Source organism: Cornus florida, unplaced genomic scaffold, assembly GCF_030987335.1.
Source record: "Cornus florida cultivar Cherokee Brave unplaced genomic scaffold, ASM3098733v1 CherokeeBrave_3.0.0_Hap2_Chr08, whole genome shotgun sequence".
NCBI lineage: Eukaryota > Viridiplantae > Streptophyta > Magnoliopsida > Cornales > Cornaceae > Cornus > Cornus florida.
Genome location: NW_026775578.1, coordinates 53269787 through 53288547, shown reverse-complemented (window position 1 = coordinate 53288547; position 18761 = coordinate 53269787). Strand labels below are relative to the sequence as shown.

Below are 18761 nucleotides of genomic sequence, written 5' to 3'. Positions count from 1 at the left end.
ATATGCACGTGACTATTTTACGGCCAAAATTTACTGGAACAGTGTCACCTGGCTTTTTTTGCAAAAAGTGTGATAGTTTAGGGGATTTTCTGTTAAAAAAATAGTTCAGGGGGGTTTTTTGGAAGAAAGAGTAAAGTTTAGGGGGGTTTTTTGCACATTACCCTATTATTTAATTTGATTATTTGAATTAACGTTACACTTACATTTGCGTATTACTTTTTCAGAGATTATCTTGTTAATATCTTTCACATATTTCACATATATTTCACTATTTTGGGTAACTCGACACTGGAGACTAGGTCTTTTTCCTTCATGTGGTCGTGCACATAGAGGAGGCGCTGCTGAGAACTGATCGGGTTGTATCTTGGAGTTGACTAGCACCGTCCGCACCTGCACGTAGGGGAGGGCTATCAACTTTAGGTCAATGTGTTTATCGCCTGCCTCTCTATATCAGGCCAGCCTTTCTTTAACTTTACTTCTATATTTTATTTGTTTTATTTCTTTTACATGTAACGAATATATTTAAATTGTGTGTCTATATGTATATGTGTCTATATATATATATATATATATATATATATATATATATATTTGTATGCAAGTAATATCATACAAAACTACCATATTCTCATTGATTTAATTTCGGTAAAACTCACTTTAATTGTCAATTATATTTATATAATATTTTAGTGTGATTCGTTTATAATATTTTAGTTCATAAATTTATATTTCCATAACAGTCTAAAGTTGATAGCCCTTCTAAATAGCTTCTTGGCTTATTGCCCATTCTGTAAAAGACCTAAATATTTTTTTTAATTGTGAACGGAACGTGTTTTGTTTTGGAAATTCAAATTACAATACGTTTCATAATATTAAAAATAAAAATAATAATAATAAGAGGTATTGTAAAGAGTTGTGTTGATTATTTTTTGGCAAGTTTAATTTATTGAAATAACAGTTTCAACATTTTTTTAATTTATAATTTGTTTTATAAGAAAGTCAATTTTTTTTTTTTAAAGGGTTCTATTTTCATAAGGAAACAATTTATTGGGAAAATAGTTTTCCAGCACTTTTGAATTTAAATTGGTGTTTTTTTTTTTTTTTTTTTGAACTGTTTTAGTATTGAGTTATATATATAAAAATATATATAAGGCAATTTATTTTTAAAAAACATGATCATATATATATATATATATAAGGCAGTTTAATTTTAAAAATCAGATCAAGTTATTATTAGAAAACAGTTACTATCATTTGCCCAAGAAGTCAATTTATTGAAATCAATTTTTTTTTTTTTGGACATTTAAATTGTTGTATTGAAACTATTTTAAGCGTGAAAAGTTATTATTCTTATTTTAAGTTGTGTATTTTATATTGTGCATCCATTTGCTTTAATTAGACGATTTGCATCTGATTTATATTTTGTTGAAAATTTTCATAGTGACTTTAATCTCAATAGGAAATTGACCCTACATCTTTCACGTAAGTAGACTTGATATCCAATTCAATTTGAGGTCTATAATATAATAATGATGATAGAGATGGGAAACTCTAGCAAGATCGCCTTAGGATTTAATCTTTCGATTAATCTTACCTATGATAACATTGATTGGTGGTTAGACTCGGGGGCTAATGTACATGTATGTTTTAGTAGTAACTGTTTTAAGACTTATAAAAAATTTAATGGTGAAAGTGTAACCTTAGGAAATAATTCTATCGCACAAATTTATGGAATTGGAGACGTGGAATTAAAGATGACCTTTGGGAAGATTGTAACTTTAAAGGATGTGCGACATGTACCTGAAGTGAGGAAAAATTTAGTTAGTGGACCTTCTTTAGTTCAACAAGGGTTTAAAATTGTAATGGGGTCAAATAGAGTTGTAATCACAAAGAACAATGTTTTTGTGGGTAAATGTTATATTAGTGAGGGATTATTTAAGTTGAATGTTATTTTTGATGTGAATGGAATCTCTCCACAAGTTTATAGCGTTGAATTTTGTGATGTTTAGCATGGAAGACTTGGACACGTTAGTTTGAAGAAAATTAAAAAATTGATGGATCTTAATTTACTCCCAAAGCCTAAGGTAGACTTTAAACATAAGTGTGAGATATGTGTACAAGCCAAACAACCTAGGAAACCTCACAAAGTAGTTATGAGGAATACAAAAATTCTAGAACTTATACATAGTGATGTGTGTGATTCCAATAGATCGCCAACTAAGGGTGGCAATAAATACTTTGTGACTTTTATTGATGATTTTTCTAAGTATTGTTATATATATTTGATAAAGACTAGGGATGAGGTTTTTGATAAATTTAGAGGTTACAAGAGTAAAGTAGAAAATCAATTGGAGAAAAATATTAAAAGATTGAGGTCTGACAAAGGAGGAGAATATTCTTGGAACAAACTTGGAGACTTTTGTGAGGAACGTGGAATTATACATGAAGTAACTCCTCTATATTTACCTCAATCAAATGGAATAATCGAAAGAAAAAATAGAACTCTCATGGACATGGTTAACTCAATGTTATTAAATAGTGGTGTACCCGAGAATTTGTGGGGGGAAGCTATGCTCGCCGCATGTTTCATACTCAATCGAGTAACTGTCCAACTTAATGATAGAACTCCATATGAGTTATGGAAAGGTAGAGTACCTAATCTTCAAATCCTAAAAGTATGGGGGTGTCTAGCTAAAGTACACCTGCCCAAGCCAAAAAGAAAAAAAATAGGACCTAAAACCATAGATGCCATCTTTATAGGATATGCTCAATGTAGTAGTGCCAATAGATTCTTAGTATTTAACTCTGAAGTTAGTGATGTAGCAAAAAATTCAATAATAGAATCTAGAGATGCTACCTACTTTGAAGATATATTTCCTTATAAGTTTAGAATACCAAGTCAGATAGTTGATAGATCTTCAACCTATTATAGTCATTTAGCATCTTCTACTAGTACACCATTAGTGGAAGATTCTCAACCACAAGAACTTAGGAGAAGTAAGAGATATAGAGTAGAAAAGATTTTTGGAGATGACTTTTTCACATACCTAGTCGAGGGTGATCCAACTACATATAAAGAAGCAATGTCATCTTTAGATACTCCTTTTTGGAAGGAAGCTATAAATGACGAGTTTCAATATATATTACAGAATAACACTTGGGTCTTAATCGTGTTACCTCCTGGTAATAAGGCTATAGGTTGTAAGTGGATTTTCAAAAGGAAGTTAAAGCCCGATGGAAGTATAGATAAGTATAAGGCTCAACTAGTAGCTAAAGGTTTCACCTAAAAGAAAGGAATGGATTATTTTGACACATATTCCCCTTTGACTAATATCACAACCATTAGAATACTAATAGCTTTAGCCTCTATCCATAACTTAGTTGTGCATCAAATGGATTTTAAAACCGCATTTTTAAATGGTGACTTAGATGAAGAAATATATATGGAGCAACCTGAGGGATTTATAGTAAAAGGACAAGAGAATAAGGTGTGTAAATTAGTTAAGTCCTTATATGGTCTTAAGTAAGCTCCTAAACAATGGCAAGAGAAGTTTGACAAAGTAATCTTAGATTATGGATTTAAGATTAATGATAATGATAAATGTGTATATTACAAGGAGAATAATGAAGAAAATGTTATATTATGTTTATATGTGGATGACATATTAATTTTCGGGACAAACTTAGAAATTGTATGTGATATAAAGTCCTACCTCTCAATGAATTTTGAAATGAAGGATTTAGGAGAGGCATCAGTGATCTTAGGCATGAAATTGGAAAGAACTTCTCGAGGTATCACCCTTAATCAATCTAGTACCATTGAGAATATGTTAAAGAGATTTAATTACACCAAGTGTTATAAAGTCTTGACACCATAAGATCCAAAAGTACCCTTGAAGAAGAATGAAGGCGAACCTATATCTCAATTAAAATATTCTCAAGCTATAGGCTCTCTTTTATACTTGGCAAATAAAACTAGGCCTGATATTGCCTATGTTGTTGGTAGACTTAGTAGATATACGCATAATCCAAGTAAGGATCATTAGATGGTGATAGATAGAGTATTTAAATTTCTCAAGACTACAATAGATTATTCCTTGTACTATAAAGGTATTCCAAATGTGGTGGAAGGATACAGTGATGCAAATTAGATAACGGATAATTTAGAAGTAAAATCAACTAGTGGTTATTTATTTCTTCTTGGAGGAGCCGCTATATCTTGGAGTTCTAAGAAATAAACTATTATCTCGAGGAGTACTATGGAATCTGAACTCATAGCCTTAGATACTACTTGTAGTGAGGCTGAGTGGATCAAAGGCCTATTACTATATCTACCTTTAGTAAATAAGCCTATGCCTGCGATATCGATACATTGTGATTGTAAGGCGGCTATTGATTTGGTGAATCAATCCCATACAAACAAGAAGGCAAATAGACATATACAAATGAGATATAAATCCGTGAAAAGCCTATTAAGTAAGCATGTGATCTCATTAGACTTTGTAAGATTTGAGAAAAATATAACTGATCAGCTGACCAAAGGTCTTTCTAGGAAGGTTGTCCTAAATATGTCGAGGGGGATGGGCTTAAGCCCCAAGGGAGTCACCTACGGAGGTAACCCAACCTTCTGATTGGCGATTTAATCACATGATGAAAGGTTCAATGGGTATAAACAATCTGTACTGTGTGACTTATTGACAACACTATTTTATTAGGAGGTTTCTCGAGGAGATTCTTTCATGTTCATCCTTATGGCATCAGTGTTGTGATGTGATGTTAAGGAAGGGCTCTTCCCTGAATGATTCCAAGGCAAGCATACTCTTGCAGGGTAAATGTTACATATACCCTTGGAGGATTCACCTAAGTGAGAGCCATCGTAAGGCCGTGACTATGAGAATTGGGCTGTTCTCTAGTAACTCTTATGAGAATCAAGATATCAGCGCATGGCCATTAATAGCGCTACCCCGATTGACCAAAGTCTCTCGTCGATATTATGTGTGTAATGTGTTGAAATTTGGTTCAAATGGCTGAATTCAAGACATAGTTCATTCTGGTTCTTCAAATGGAAACAATTACACTAAGTGAAGGTTCAAGCTCATAAAGCACCTACACTCATTGCATAGTATCATGTTGCCTATATTATTTTTATATATTATATATACATTTATGATTTTAAAAGTTTTAAAATCTTGTCGGGGATTTGTTGAGATTTTTAAAAGATTTTAAAACTCGTGTAAAATATTTCAATATTCCTTTATTATTTAATTTCATTATTTGAATTTTATATTGTAACTTACGGAATTAATTTACATGAATCTTACACTAAAACGTATATAATTTATTAGGTTTTTATTACAGCAAATAAAGAGTTAGCTGTTAATTTATGTCTCTATATCAGGCCAGCCTTTCTTTAACTTTATTTTTATATTTAATTTATTTCTTTTACATGTAACGAATATATTTAAATTGTGTGTCTATATATATATATATATATTTGTATGCAAGTAATATCATACAAAACTACCATATTCTCATTGATTTAATTTTTGTAAAACTTACTTTAATTGTCAATTGTATTTATATAATATTTTAGTGTGATTCGTTTATAATATTTTAGTTCATAAATTTATATTTCCATAACAATATATATATATATATATATATTCGGCCATTGACTTTTGTAAATTACTGACGTCGGCTTCCATGTTTTGGGTTTTGTGTCCTCCGATCTTCACTTGGTACTTACTAATTTCTCAGCTCTTTCAACCTCATTTTCGATACCCAAATCATAATTTTGCATTTCTTCAATTACCCACATCATAGTTTCTTCAATTTCTGAAATTTGGAAGTGTTTTGATTATCTCTTGCTGAGTAATTATTTTGTTTGATGCCCAGATTGTAATTTTGCATTTCTTGAATTACCCAAGTTGTATTTTTTTTTTTTTTTTAGTTTTTGTACTACAAAGTGTTATGATCTTAAATGGGCATGTCTTGGCAATGCTTTTTTTGGATACCCAGATTTCAAGTTTTGATTTTTTTTTTTTTTTTTTTTTTTGGTTATTGATTGTGATTTTTTTGTATAATTGAGAACGAATGAGGATTGAGAAGATAGATGTTGATGAAAAGCTTCAGTATTGAGAATTGCAAAAAGAGATGAATAGCAAGTCAGAAGTTGGTTATAAATTTGTGTTGTTGATTTATAATTTTGGATTTAAAAGTTGGTGATTGATTGAAATGACTAACAATAATTTTCTTTCACATTTGATGATTGTATTGCTTAATGTGATTGGATCTACATTTGTGTTACTGATTTATAATTTTTGATATATATATATAAATATATATATGTAGGTTAAAAAGTAATGAAGTATGAGGTTTTTCATGTGAGAATGAATTGAGGCTGTCAAGTTATGTTGTTTGTCTGATGAATTCATGCAGTTGCTGACCTATTTTTATGACACATCCATGCTTATGGTTGTACCTAATCAATCTATCTATGCCAGTAGTAGGTATCATTCCAGTACTCACTCTCAAAAGAAATTGTTGAATATTTATCTAATCAGAAAAAAACTCACGCCGACGGTGAGCACTCACAGTTGTGGACGACGTTTTCCGGCACCTCATTCCGCCATAAAACCATGGACACCATGCGCTGCTAACTTCTCCGATCCACCTTTCTTCTTCGGTTGGGATCTCGATCCGCCATCACACTTGCAACTCTGTTTCTGTTGCTTCGGCTTCTCTGCCAACATTTTCTCGGCATCACCAACTCTCAGATCGTCTCTCTCTCTCTCTCTCTCTCTCTTTTTATATATATATATATATAGGGTATTTCAGTCATTTACCATAGAAATTTAAGGGCTTTTCAGTAAATTAGTCAAATCCGTTAGTATATTTGACGGTCCGTCACACAAAAGGGAGGTCCATGTAGGATATTTTTAAAATTAGGGAAGGTCCGAGTAATTTGCCAAATAGGAGGAGAGGTCCTTGTAATTAGGGTAAATCATAGGGTAAATCATAGGGGAGGTTTGTGTAAATTACCCTCTTTTTAAAGAAAACAAGTTTATGTATTAGGTATAAATATAAATTTTTAAAGCTCACGTCCTTCTATATTAATTAATACCTTCACCTAAAAGATACGGTGGATTGTTGGTTTTTTTTGCTTTCCTTTATTTTTATTATTACTATTAGGGTAATTTATAATGAAACACCCCCCGGCCCGATTTACTTAAAAGACAAATAGATACAATTTAGGTCATTTTTGGACAATGACACCCCCCAAATTTGCAAATTTAAACAATGACACCCAAACATGATGAAAGTACGTGCTAACCTTTTGATAACCCTTTGACCACATAAAATGACCAACGCAGCCTCAGCCAATACACACAACCACTACTCACCCGTCACCACCACCGCAACCTCAATAACCACCACTCACCACCACCGTAACCTCCACAACCACCATTTTCTTCCTCGTTCCACCACCATCACACAAAGTCACACAAACCCAACACCTCAAAATTACACACATATATCTAGGGTAATTTACACAGACCTCCCCTACGGTTTGCCATAATTACAAGCGGCACCCTTCCTGTTCCGAAAATTATGCGGACCTCCCTTACTTTTTAAAATATCCTACACAGACCTCCTTTCCGTTACGGTCCACGCCAGTCAACGAAGGAAAATGATGACATCAGCTACTATTTTTCATGAAATGCCGAAAATACCCTTGTCCCTACCAATTGATATATATATATATATCAGCTAGCAACAAGATCTTTGTGCAGAAACAAACCTGAAAGAAGAAACACAATTTGGTCGAAAGTTGAGTGAAGCTTGAGGTATAAAGGAAGGCACCGTATGCGAGTTTGTTATATTTGGGTTGTTGTTATTTGTGATGACAGCTTAGCGAGAGGGAAAAGTAACGGAAGAAGATTACAGAGAGAGAAAAAACAAAGGTATAGAGAGAAAGCGAGGGGCCACAAGCCATGACACCAGTCAGAGTTGCCAATTTGCTCTTCCTCACCGGCGGCTTGACAAGAATCCCCTTGCCGGTGTTTAAGTCAGCCTCGTTCTACTGCAAAACTGGCCTGATCTGGTAAGACCTTCGCAAATTCAATTTCGGTGAAATCAGTGCCATATCCGATCACGAAGAGCGAAAACTTCTCTTGGATCTGAATATAATGAGATTGAGAACGACTTGGGAGATATCGGACCAAAATTTAGCAATTAGAGCAAAAACTTCACCAAATAGGCATGATAGATTTTCATTCCTCTCTGCCCTCTGCTTGGAAACGCAATTCCCATGCTCACAGCCAGTTAGAGCAAAAAAATCCACTCCGGTCTTTCTCCACCTCACTTTTATACATAAATCATAATAGTTGCCATGGATGAGAATTTGGTGCCAAATCAAGGTCTTTGTAACTATTTTTAGCCACCTATAATACTCGAACTAGATCAAAAGCTCACCGGAGTTGGGGTTATATTCCATTGGAAACAATGGTTAAGGTACATAAGTAAATTCATCTCATTTTTATTTACACTATTATATATATATATATATATATATATATATATATATATATATATATATAATATATATTATTTATATAGGTATTTTAGTCATTGATCATAGAAAATTGAGGGCATTTCAGTAAATTTGACGTGTCCGTTAGTGCATTTGACGTTCAGTTACAGATAAGGGAGGTCCGTGTAGGATATTTTAAAAAGTAAAAAAGGTCCGCGTAGTTTCAGGAATAAGAAGGGTGCCGCCTGTAATGATGGCAAACCATAGGGGAGGTCTGTGAAAATTACCCCATATATCTAACTATATATACATATATACATACATACAAAAGCAAAGGCAGCCATTGAACCCAACCGAGTTCAACTCAGACCTCTGCCACCACCGAGTCTAACTCAGACGAGTCAGCCATTGAACCCGGCTGTGTGACCGCCACCACCACCGCTGCCACCAATACTGCTTTCCCCTTCTTTCTCTCTCTCCACCCACCACTACAAAGCCATACAAAACCCAACAAACATGATGAAGTGGAAGAACGCTGGAGATCGATCTCCTTTCAATCCGGTGATTGTGTTACACAGATTGTCTGACCGCGACACCGCTGACGGAAGCGGCAGCGGTGGGTTTTAGAGAACGGTGCGATTTTGGGCAAAGGCCGTTGCCGGAGAGTATACCGGAGTATTTGTTGGCCAGAGGCTGTTGCCGGGCAAATCAGAATTCGAGCCAGCAATAAGGAATCAGTCGTGGCGACGATTTTCTGGTTCACGATTCGTGATTCCAGCAACGGCTCGATGGCATCCTCGTCTGTCCATAATAGTTGAAATAACCTCCAAGACTTATCAAGGCCAACGACTTCTTTTCTTCGACAACGGCGGCACGGCGCAGAGCTCGGCCTTTGCGCCACTGGTCATCGAGTTTGGTGAGGATTGACAGGTCGGGTTTGGGATCTAGGCATCATCTTCTTAAGTGTATGCGATTGGGGGTTTGAGAGATACTGTGTGTATGAGATAGAGAGAATTGACATGGGTTTGATTTACGGATTGGGGGTTTGGGTGTGGAAGAAGAGGAGGGAGATAGAGTAGTTTGTGTGTGAGAGAGAGAAAAGCGCGTGATTGGTCTTCCAATCGACCATTATAGAGATATGAGATGAGATTGAGAGTTGTTGAAAGAGAGAGATGAGAGAGTAAAGTTGTGTACGCGGAATGAAAGGGAGAGACGAGATGAGATGAAAGGGTAGTTTGGTCATTTTAGGTGGGGATTAAAATATATCTTAGGCATATTAGACATTTTATGTCACTAAAAGCTGTGTTTGGCTCCATTTTTTTAAAATGGGGTGTTATTGTTCAAGTTTGTAAACTTTGAGGGTGTTATTATCCAAAAGTGACCTAAATTTAATCTACTAAAAGACAAACTTGATGTGTCATTGCAAATTACCCTTATTATTATTATTATTATTATTATTGGAGTAGGCAACCTATAAATAAATGATTTGAATAAGAATAAATCTTGAAGAGAGAAACCCAACGTAATTTGAGGTTATGAAAATTTGTTTGTGTTACATTTCAGTGTTGAGCAAAAAAAATAAAAAGTCAGCTGAGTTCGACAAATAGCACTATATTTTCTAAAATGGCAAAAATATATTGGTGCTTCATTTACGATAAAGTGGTACCCACCACACCATATCTCAACCGTTCCCGCTATTCTCGATATTCAGTTGTTGAGATCAACTAATAAACTCGAAAACAAAGAAGAGTTCCGATAGAATCAAAACTTGTTCTGCTTTTCCACATCTGAAAACCAGAACACTCACCATTTTAGCCTTTCATCAGAATCAAATCACGCTTTAAGCATGCCATCAATCTCAACTCTCAATGCGAGTCTCTCGAAACCCACCCCATTCTTCAGTCTCAAACTATGGGTGGTGATCACCATTTGCGTTTCCCTATTCATTGTTCTAACCCTTCTCTTGTTGTCTCTCTACTTCATCTTCTCGTGTCGCCACAGACGAAACAAGCCTCCCTTTGCTGCATCAAAGAAGTCATGTCTTGTTCCCAAGAACTTTCATGGTTGTAGTAGTACATCTTCCCTAGATAGGAGGCTGCTGTCGCGGAATGGTTCGGAGGTCGAGATGGGCCGTGGCAATGGCAATGGCAATGGCAATGGCAATGGCAATGGCAATGGCAATGGCATGGCTGAGAAGCTGGTTTTGGTGTCAAATCAGTGGTGTGACAAAAGAAAGAGTGACCCTGTTGGGGATTTAGGATCGATTGGGAAATGCCGGTATATGCTTAGAGAAATTGAAATGGCAACGAATGAGTTTGATGATAGTCATGTGATTGGGAGTGGAGATTATGGGGTGGTTTATAGGGGTGTCTTGTTGGATGCCACTAGGGTTGCTGTGAAGCAGTTGGTTTGTAACAGGTACATTATATATTTACATATGTGTGTGTAAGTGTGTGTAATTGGTGTTAGACAAGTCCATATGATGATTGGTGATACTACCGGTATGGCACAAGCAATTGGTCTTAGATATATTATTGCAAAAATAAAATAAAATAAAAATAATAATTGGTGTTAGATTTGGAGCAAAATTATATTTCAATACATGCAGAAAAGGCACATCTAATTGAAATATCTAACATCTGCTGGTCAATTCAGTCACAGGTATATTTGTGTTTGTGCATATATGTTTATATATATAGTTCTAACATTCTCTATTTTGGAATATAAATGCTAACTGCTAAGTTAATTTATACGAAATTAAAATGATCATGGTTGTTGTTATGATGGAAAAGTAGGTTCAGGATTATAAGTTTACATTCCATTGGCGCTAGAAATGGATTATTATTTCATTCAATATATTTACATATTCTTGTTTTTTAAGTGTACAAAAACTCTCTTTTAAAACTTTAGCTATGAATTTTTCTCTCAAGAGTATGTCTCTCAAATTTGTTAATGAAACTGATGAACTTATCAGTGTTAAAGCTGAGGACTTTGTTGTCGAAGTGGATGCGATTAAGTCTATTAGACACAAGAATCTGGTCAAGTTGCTTGGATACTGCGACGAAGGAAATTACAGGTATGCAACTATGCATACATATATAGACATTTACATGATATATATATATCAACAGTAAGAATTTGAAGCTGCAATCCCAATTTTTCATTTCTTTTTCCCATTTGGATGATTAGCATGCTTGTGTACGAGTACTTGGACAATAGTAATCTGCACCGGTGGCTTCATGGATGGGTAGGCCGACAAGCTAATTCTATATCGTGGACTACTCGGATGGACATTATCCTAGGAATTGCAAAAGGGTGTGTTGTTTGATCCGAAAACCAGATTAATGCTATTCTTCTTATTTCCATAGATGATTATGTTTTCTTAACTTGAGGATACTTTGTTCCTGCAGCTTGGCCTACCTTCACGAGGACATCGAACCAAAGGTTGTCCACGGACGCATAAAATCAAGAAACATACTGCTTGATCAATTGTGGAATCCCAAGATTTCAGATTTTGGGATTGCTAGACTATTAGGTCGTGCCACGTCTCCTTTGATGGGAATGTCAGGGTACGTCAGTTTGGTTCATGAGAACAAAACATTTTTGAATCATTTCTCACTAGTACAATATATATAATGTGATGATCAATCAGTAATTTTTTTTTTTTATTTATTTATTTTTGACTACTTTAGTAACTAGATTTCTCTGCATTTTCTAGTTACATAGCACCAGAATATGCTGCTACTAGTGTTTTGAACGAAAAGAGTGACGTTTATAGCTTCGGGGTACTTATCATGGAGATTGTATCCGGGAAGACTGCAATAGAATACAGTGGAACTGAACTAGAGGTCACTAGTCCGAAACATTTGGATGCTAAAGCTTTCGACCCTTCTCATAATTTTCTCCTCCTAAAAAAAAAAAAAAAAACGCGTTTGAAATGAATTAATTTTCTTTTGCAGGTATACTTGGTTGACTGGTTTAAGACCATGGTTGCAAACCAGCAAATTCATTTTACACCAGATCCTAAATTGCCCGAGATGCCTTCCTTGATCGATCTCAAAAGGATTATTCTGATTGCTCTTCGATGTGTTGATCCGGACGTAGAGAACAGGCCTCGAATGGGAGATGTGATCCACATGCTCGAGCCACGTGACTTGCTGCTCACAGTAAGAACAATTTTTTCTTCAAATAGCTTAAATATCATGTTTTAAGTTTATTAACTTCTAAAATTATAGTTGTACACAATGTAGCTTAACTGAAATATACATCATAATATGAGTCACCTTTTGTTCATAATCTTTCTGGTGCATATACATACATATGGCAGTTGTTGTAGAAGCATTTTCTGAAAGTACTTTCAGGACAAACTTTCAGCTTTCTGAATCTGCTCTATAAATATTGAACATAACCTGGAAACCTCTGAAATGAGGACTCGAGAAAGGATATTGGATGTGCCAAGCATACCACGTCATTGGTATGTCCACCCAATGAAAATGTACCATACAATCATTTTTATCCCACTTAGGCCCCATTTGGCGTTGCTGGAAGCGCTTTTGTCCGTAGAGCTGTCAAAAAAATTAAACAATCGTTACTTTCAGTTGTGTAAGAACTACTGTTTCTTCATATAGCAGGGTAGTTCTTCTTAACTTCTATCTCATTCATAACTATTTGTTTTCAAGATGCAGGAAAAATGTATTAGGCCGGAGACTTCTCCCCGGAATTCCTCAGAAGAAGAGGATTATCAGGCTGTCGCATAAGGAACAAATAAAAGGGCAAACATATTACAACCTGAGGATGAAGTCGTTATATGCCGTTATATGCCACCATGGATCATGAAGACTAGAGAATTCGAGATCACTTTTAGATACAAAAATCTGTTTATTTAGTCAAATTGTTTGTCCTGTGTCATTTTTATTATGATTCATATGGTTTTTTCCTCACATTTCATAACTGGATACATTTCAGTCCCAAATTATTTCATATATTTTTCTATACAGAATAAAATGAATCTTATTTTGTTCATAATAAATTAAATCATACATTGACATCAAGAAATTAAATCATACATTGACATCAAGAAGTGACTCATATGATACTTTCGAGCCTGCAAAATCTGCAACAGTTAAGGTTATATTTTCTTGTTCTTTTCTCAACTTCTTTTGTGCCTGCACAATCTGCAGCTTAAATGAATTGTCTCGATTTTTCTACATTGAAATCAATTGATTAGCAGTAAAAAAATCACTCGACGTTAATCACAATGATCCAAAATTGTTCTCTATTGCTCTGCATTTTCTCGAAACAAAATGGAACCTAACATAAAATTTCATTTTATTCACTACTCCTTTCTATATTGGGAGGATTAATATATCTTGCACTCTCCTACTTGTAGGTGCTATTATATTACCTATCATATAAACCATTCTAAGGAGATTTATACAATTTGCAGTTTTCTTACTTGTCGCTGCTATTGCTAGAACAAATCTTCAACTTAACATCATCAATGGGCAGCTTATCATCCGGGAAAGGGCAGTCCTTGCCTCCTGCATCAGCCAACAGCTCACATGGCTTCGGACTCACATTGCTCGCAACTCCCTGAATGTCAGAACAATTCCACTGCAATTTCTTGGAGTCCGGAGACAAATTAATCGAGACATTAGAGATGCATATCCCGGTAAAAGGATGCCCATCAATTCCCGCGAGTTTTGCAGCCATGGTGACATTCTCCGCGACCATGTCTCTAAAATTTATGTTCTTGATGACAGGAAGTGCATTGGGGTCCGAATTGTTATCAGGGTGTGACCCATAGTCACCTGTCATCCAAAATACATGCCTCCTCATTGTGTGCATATTGAATCTTCTCGCGTAGATGTCCTTCACGTAGCCACCCCTTCCCGGAGCAGTTTTGATCCTCACACCGGATTCAGAATTGATGGCAGTGATGTCCTCTGCTCTCACATCTTGTATTCCACCCGACATTTCACTGCCAAGAGCGATGACAGCACTGTCGGGGGAAATGCAGGTGACCCTACGGATGCTTAGATGCACTGTTGGCATTCCGAATTTGATACCATATTGGTCCCAACCACTCTTCACTGCAATGCAGTCGTCCCCTGAGACTATGTAACAGTCTTCAATGCGCGTATAATGGCAAGAATCTGAACAACAAGAGAGAGAAAAATAGAACTTAGTGTAATGATCTACCCATAATTCATTGAAGAAATGCTCCAAATTCAACATAGTTTAGACAAAACAAGTCTATTTCTTTGTTATGATATATGAAAGTTTCTTTGTTCTAGACATAGTGAAATCCCTGCAACCCACGGACATAGCCCTAGTTAGGTGAACCACGCTACATCTGTGTGTTCTTGTGTGTGTTTGATCTGTTTTTTTCTTCAGAAGGCATACACACCTGGGTTTATTCCATCTGTATTAGGAGAGTCGGTTGGTGCAAGGATTGTCAGCCCTTGGATGATTACGTTCCTGCAATTTCAGGTTCGATCAAATTAGACCACGGTGAGTAAGAGAAAATGAGGGAGTCACAATGTGCATAGATCATATATAGTCTAAGTTGCAGATAGAGGAATGGCCTAACCTGCTGTAAATTGGATGGACATTCCATGATGGAGAGTTGATCAAAGTAAGGTTCGATATCTGGACATGGTTCGAGTACATGATTTCGATTAGGTAAGGCCTAGTGAGATTCAGCTCATTTGCCTTGAACTTTTTCCACCAAGATGCACCCTGGCCATCAAGTGTGCCATTACCACCTAGGGTTCAATTCGAAATGGCAAACGTTACAAACACATACACAAACAAGTTGTAAAAGGGATTGGAATTCGTTAAGTACTGAATTGAATTATCAAACTGACACGTTAATAAGTACCTGTAATCACCACATCAGTGAGGTTTGTTCCGAAAATGAGACTGCTATACCTTCCTCCCGGGGCATCTCTTCCTCTCCCGTAAGAAGGCAATACCTCAACAACAGGCCATTCAGACTCATCCTGTCAGTGTAAACACATAATATGAGCACAAGTTCAAGATACGAGCTAACATTGTAACAATTAAGTAAAATAGAGAGCTAAAGTCAGCCCCAATATTAATTTACCTTTAATATAATTGTTTGAATTTCAACAAAAAATAATTATTATTAATTTAATTTGGGTTTGACAGTAACTTGCCAGACCACATCAGACAACATTTTTTTTCTTTGTATTCAGGCATCAGACAAAGTGAAAGACCACAAGCTTTCCTAGGTTATGGTGACAATGATATCACAACAATAGTGTAAAATTAAACTATCATTAGGTGATGATATTAAGGGGACATGATTTTTTTATTTCCTAAGAAGTTAATTACAAGATATGACACACATTCTGAACCATAAAATTAAGCATTAGAAAGAAAAAGCAAAGGAGATGGCCTACTTATAATCCTAATTTATTCCATTATAATTATAACACAAAACCATTAAAAAATGGTATAAACAAACTTTTCGAGAATAAAGTTGAAACATATACTCCCTCAACCTCATATTAATAGTGCATTTTTTCTTTTTTAGAAGGCCATAAATTATTTGTCCCATTTAAAACGTGAGCAAAATGGCAAAATAATACTCCCCCATCCTCGGTCCCTATTTCCTTTTTGAAAAATTAGTAGTGAGAAAGTCAACAATATCATGAGGTACATACCCAAACCTTTCAATCGGGAGGACCCTACCATCACATCTACATGACTTGGAGTAAAATAATACTCCCCTATCCTTCCCTATTTCCTTTTTGGGATGTTAATTTGAGAAAATCAACCATATCCCATCGGAAGGTACCATACTACGGAAGGAGTTAAAGGACCGAGGCACCTGCTTTGAATTTTTTTCCCCTCTTATATTTTTTATATATTTTATAATAATATATAAAAATAATAATACTTACACCGAATAGATAAATCTACTTCTCTGACCTTATCTATATGACTGTTTACGTGAATATACCATGTAATAATATTTGAAGGGATAACTATTAAGTTTCTCTCTCTCTCTTTTTAACTATCCTTTTTTTTTTTTTTTTTGACTCTTTGTATAATTTTTTATGATAAAATCATCTTAATAAAATAAATTGTATCATAGAGAATGGAGGTTAATGGAATCCTAAATGTTAATAAGATCATCTCCATATATTTGTATTACCTTTATCTTTGGGAAGGATATTGTCTCTTATTTTACAATTAATTAAACCCTTTTTTTTACCTTTCTTAAGTCTACACAGAAAAAATAGATCCGATATATTTAAGGAGAAAAAATTAGAGATAATTAAAGAATGAACTAAATTCCTAATAGAAGACTAACTATTAGTGCAGAGATATTTATTGGGAAAAAAAAATGGAGATAATTAAAGAATGAATTAAATTTTTAATAGAAGACGAACTATTAGGGAACGAGAAATAAAATTAGAAGTTCAATGTTTTGTAATGAGTCAGCATAACTCATGCTAAATATTATTACACTCTAATATATATGTTTTTTTTTATGAAAATATGGAAAGTGCCCCCCACTAATTTTCTGATTCTTCATAAAATTCTACATATGTTTCCTATTTTTTTCTCCTAAATTGTTTCCTTAATCCTTATATTCTATATTTGTAAATTAATTTAATCCCAAAAATATCACTATCTCTTTCTATATATATATATATATAAACATTGACTTATATGTATGTATATTACTTAATCCTTATATTCTATATTTGTAAATTAATTTCATCCCAAAAATATCACTATCTCTTTCTATATACTCATAAACCATAAACATAGACTTATATGTATGTATATTATATTGTAAATATATGTTATGGTACTCATAAACCATAAACATAGACTTATATGTATGTATATTATATTATAAATATATGTTATGGTATACAATAATATAGTGTGCCTGGTAGAACCCGACAATTATAGAGGTAGAATGAGAAATTGTAGAATTTTCTGTTAATAATAATAATAATATATATATATATATATAAAAACTTAAAATCACATGATAATTTTAAATTAGGACAATACATATCAACCAACTAATTTGGAAAAGCCATTCTACACTACTGGTCCAACTTATATGTGATGTTGGATCATATTTGACCATGTCTATATTGGATCAATTTCCCTTTCAATGTCTTTATAATTTGTAACAACCACAACTTTTCATATACCCCTTTTTTTCCAGGGAAATGAAAGGCCATACATACCTGAGAAGCAAGAAGAACTGCATCCTTGTGGATATACAAAGTGAATCGGCTGGTGAGATTGAAACTCCCCGTCAGCCATTTCCCCGGCGGCACGATGAGCTCCGCTCCACCGTCCGATGCAAACTGGCTGAGATGAGTGATTGCAGATCGAAACGCCTTCGTGTTCGACGTTTTCCCATCTCCGATCCCTCCAAATTCCGTCAAAGACGCGCTGTGTTTCCGACAACTTATTGCAGAGTAGATCAATTCTGGACCTTTTGGTCCTCCGCATTCCACTACACTCAAACTTACTAATTCCAATATAAACAACGCCAAAACTATCTCAACACCCTATACAAAATCACATAAAAAAACCATGTTTAATTATATTAAACATAAAACCAATCGAAAGCATCAAAAACAGGGTATGTTTGGTTCGGTTTTCTAAAACAAACTCAAAATTATAAAACTATATAAAAGAGTTTTTATAGAAAATTGAACCACAAAGAAACATGTTTAAGATGAAGAGACAAAAATTGATAGAAGAATTACATGGGATTTTCTTGATGGTTGAAAAAACGCCATTGTCTGAAATGAAATGCTTTGTGTGATTTGTGTAGTTTTATATATATATATAGAGAGAGAGAGAGAGAGAGAGAGAGTATATAAAGATGTTCTACAAGAAATGCTCCGTGAAATCTTGGGGGTGATTATATATATATATAGAAAGATTGTTAACTAACATGGCTTAAAACCTCTTTTTAAGGTTTCATGTAAAAGAGGTCAATGAAAAACAAGAAACTAGAAACTGACTGGGGAAGTTATTATATACTACAGCCACATATATCTTTTGCTTTTGACTCCATCTTTCCTCCAAATGAAATGGACGGTGATTTCACCATTTTTTTGATGGTGGGTCCTACTTCTTCCTTGAGATTTTTGGTAGACGTGTCATTGTGATCATATTAGATGAAATCAATTATAGTGGTTTAAAAATAATTTTATTT

At 34.6% G+C, this 18761-nt stretch overlaps 2 protein-coding genes across 2 annotated transcripts; one reads left to right on the top strand and one right to left on the bottom strand.

Annotated features, from left to right (window-relative positions):
• Nucleotides 1-10379: 10379 nt before the first annotated feature.
• Nucleotides 10380-12792, top strand: LOC132270261 (probable serine/threonine-protein kinase At1g01540). Its single transcript, XM_059771450.1, has 7 exons — nucleotides 10380-10951; nucleotides 11508-11609; nucleotides 11723-11848; nucleotides 11944-12102; nucleotides 12252-12381; nucleotides 12493-12699; nucleotides 12784-12792. The coding sequence occupies exons 1-7, from the start codon at nucleotides 10380-10382 to the stop codon at nucleotides 12790-12792; spliced, it is 1305 nt and encodes a 434-aa protein (XP_059627433.1).
• LOC132271738 (probable polygalacturonase) lies at nucleotides 12723-18556 on the bottom strand. The gene is made up of 7 exons (XM_059773210.1): nucleotides 18307-18556; nucleotides 17776-18105; nucleotides 15417-15537; nucleotides 15126-15300; nucleotides 14943-15013; nucleotides 13989-14688; nucleotides 12723-13098 (listed from the first exon to the last, which is right to left on the bottom strand). Exons 1-7 carry the CDS (start codon nucleotides 18337-18339, stop codon nucleotides 13002-13004), a joined length of 1527 nt encoding a protein of 508 aa, XP_059629193.1. The 5' UTR covers nucleotides 18340-18556; the 3' UTR covers nucleotides 12723-13001.
• Between the last annotated feature and the right edge of the window lie 205 nt (nucleotides 18557-18761).

Coding starts and splice junctions, on each gene's coding strand:
- LOC132270261 (XM_059771450.1), top strand. CDS start 10,380: ATGCCATCAATCTCAACTCTCAATGCGAGTCTCTCGAAACCCACCCCA. Junction 11,610..11,722: donor TGCGACGAAGGAAATTACAG/GTATGCAACTAT, acceptor TTGGATGATTAG/CATGCTTGTGTACGAGTACT. Junction 12,103..12,251: donor CCTTTGATGGGAATGTCAGG/GTACGTCAGTTT, acceptor TGCATTTTCTAG/TTACATAGCACCAGAATATG.
- LOC132271738 (XM_059773210.1), bottom strand. CDS start 18,339: ATGGCGTTTTTTCAACCATCAAGAAAATCCCAT. Junction 15,014..15,125: donor GTCCATCCAATTTACAGCAG/GTTAGGCCATTC, acceptor CTGAAATTGCAG/GAACGTAATCATCCAAGGGC. Junction 14,689..14,942: donor TACAGATGGAATAAACCCAG/GTGTGTATGCCT, acceptor CTTGTTGTTCAG/ATTCTTGCCATTATACGCGC.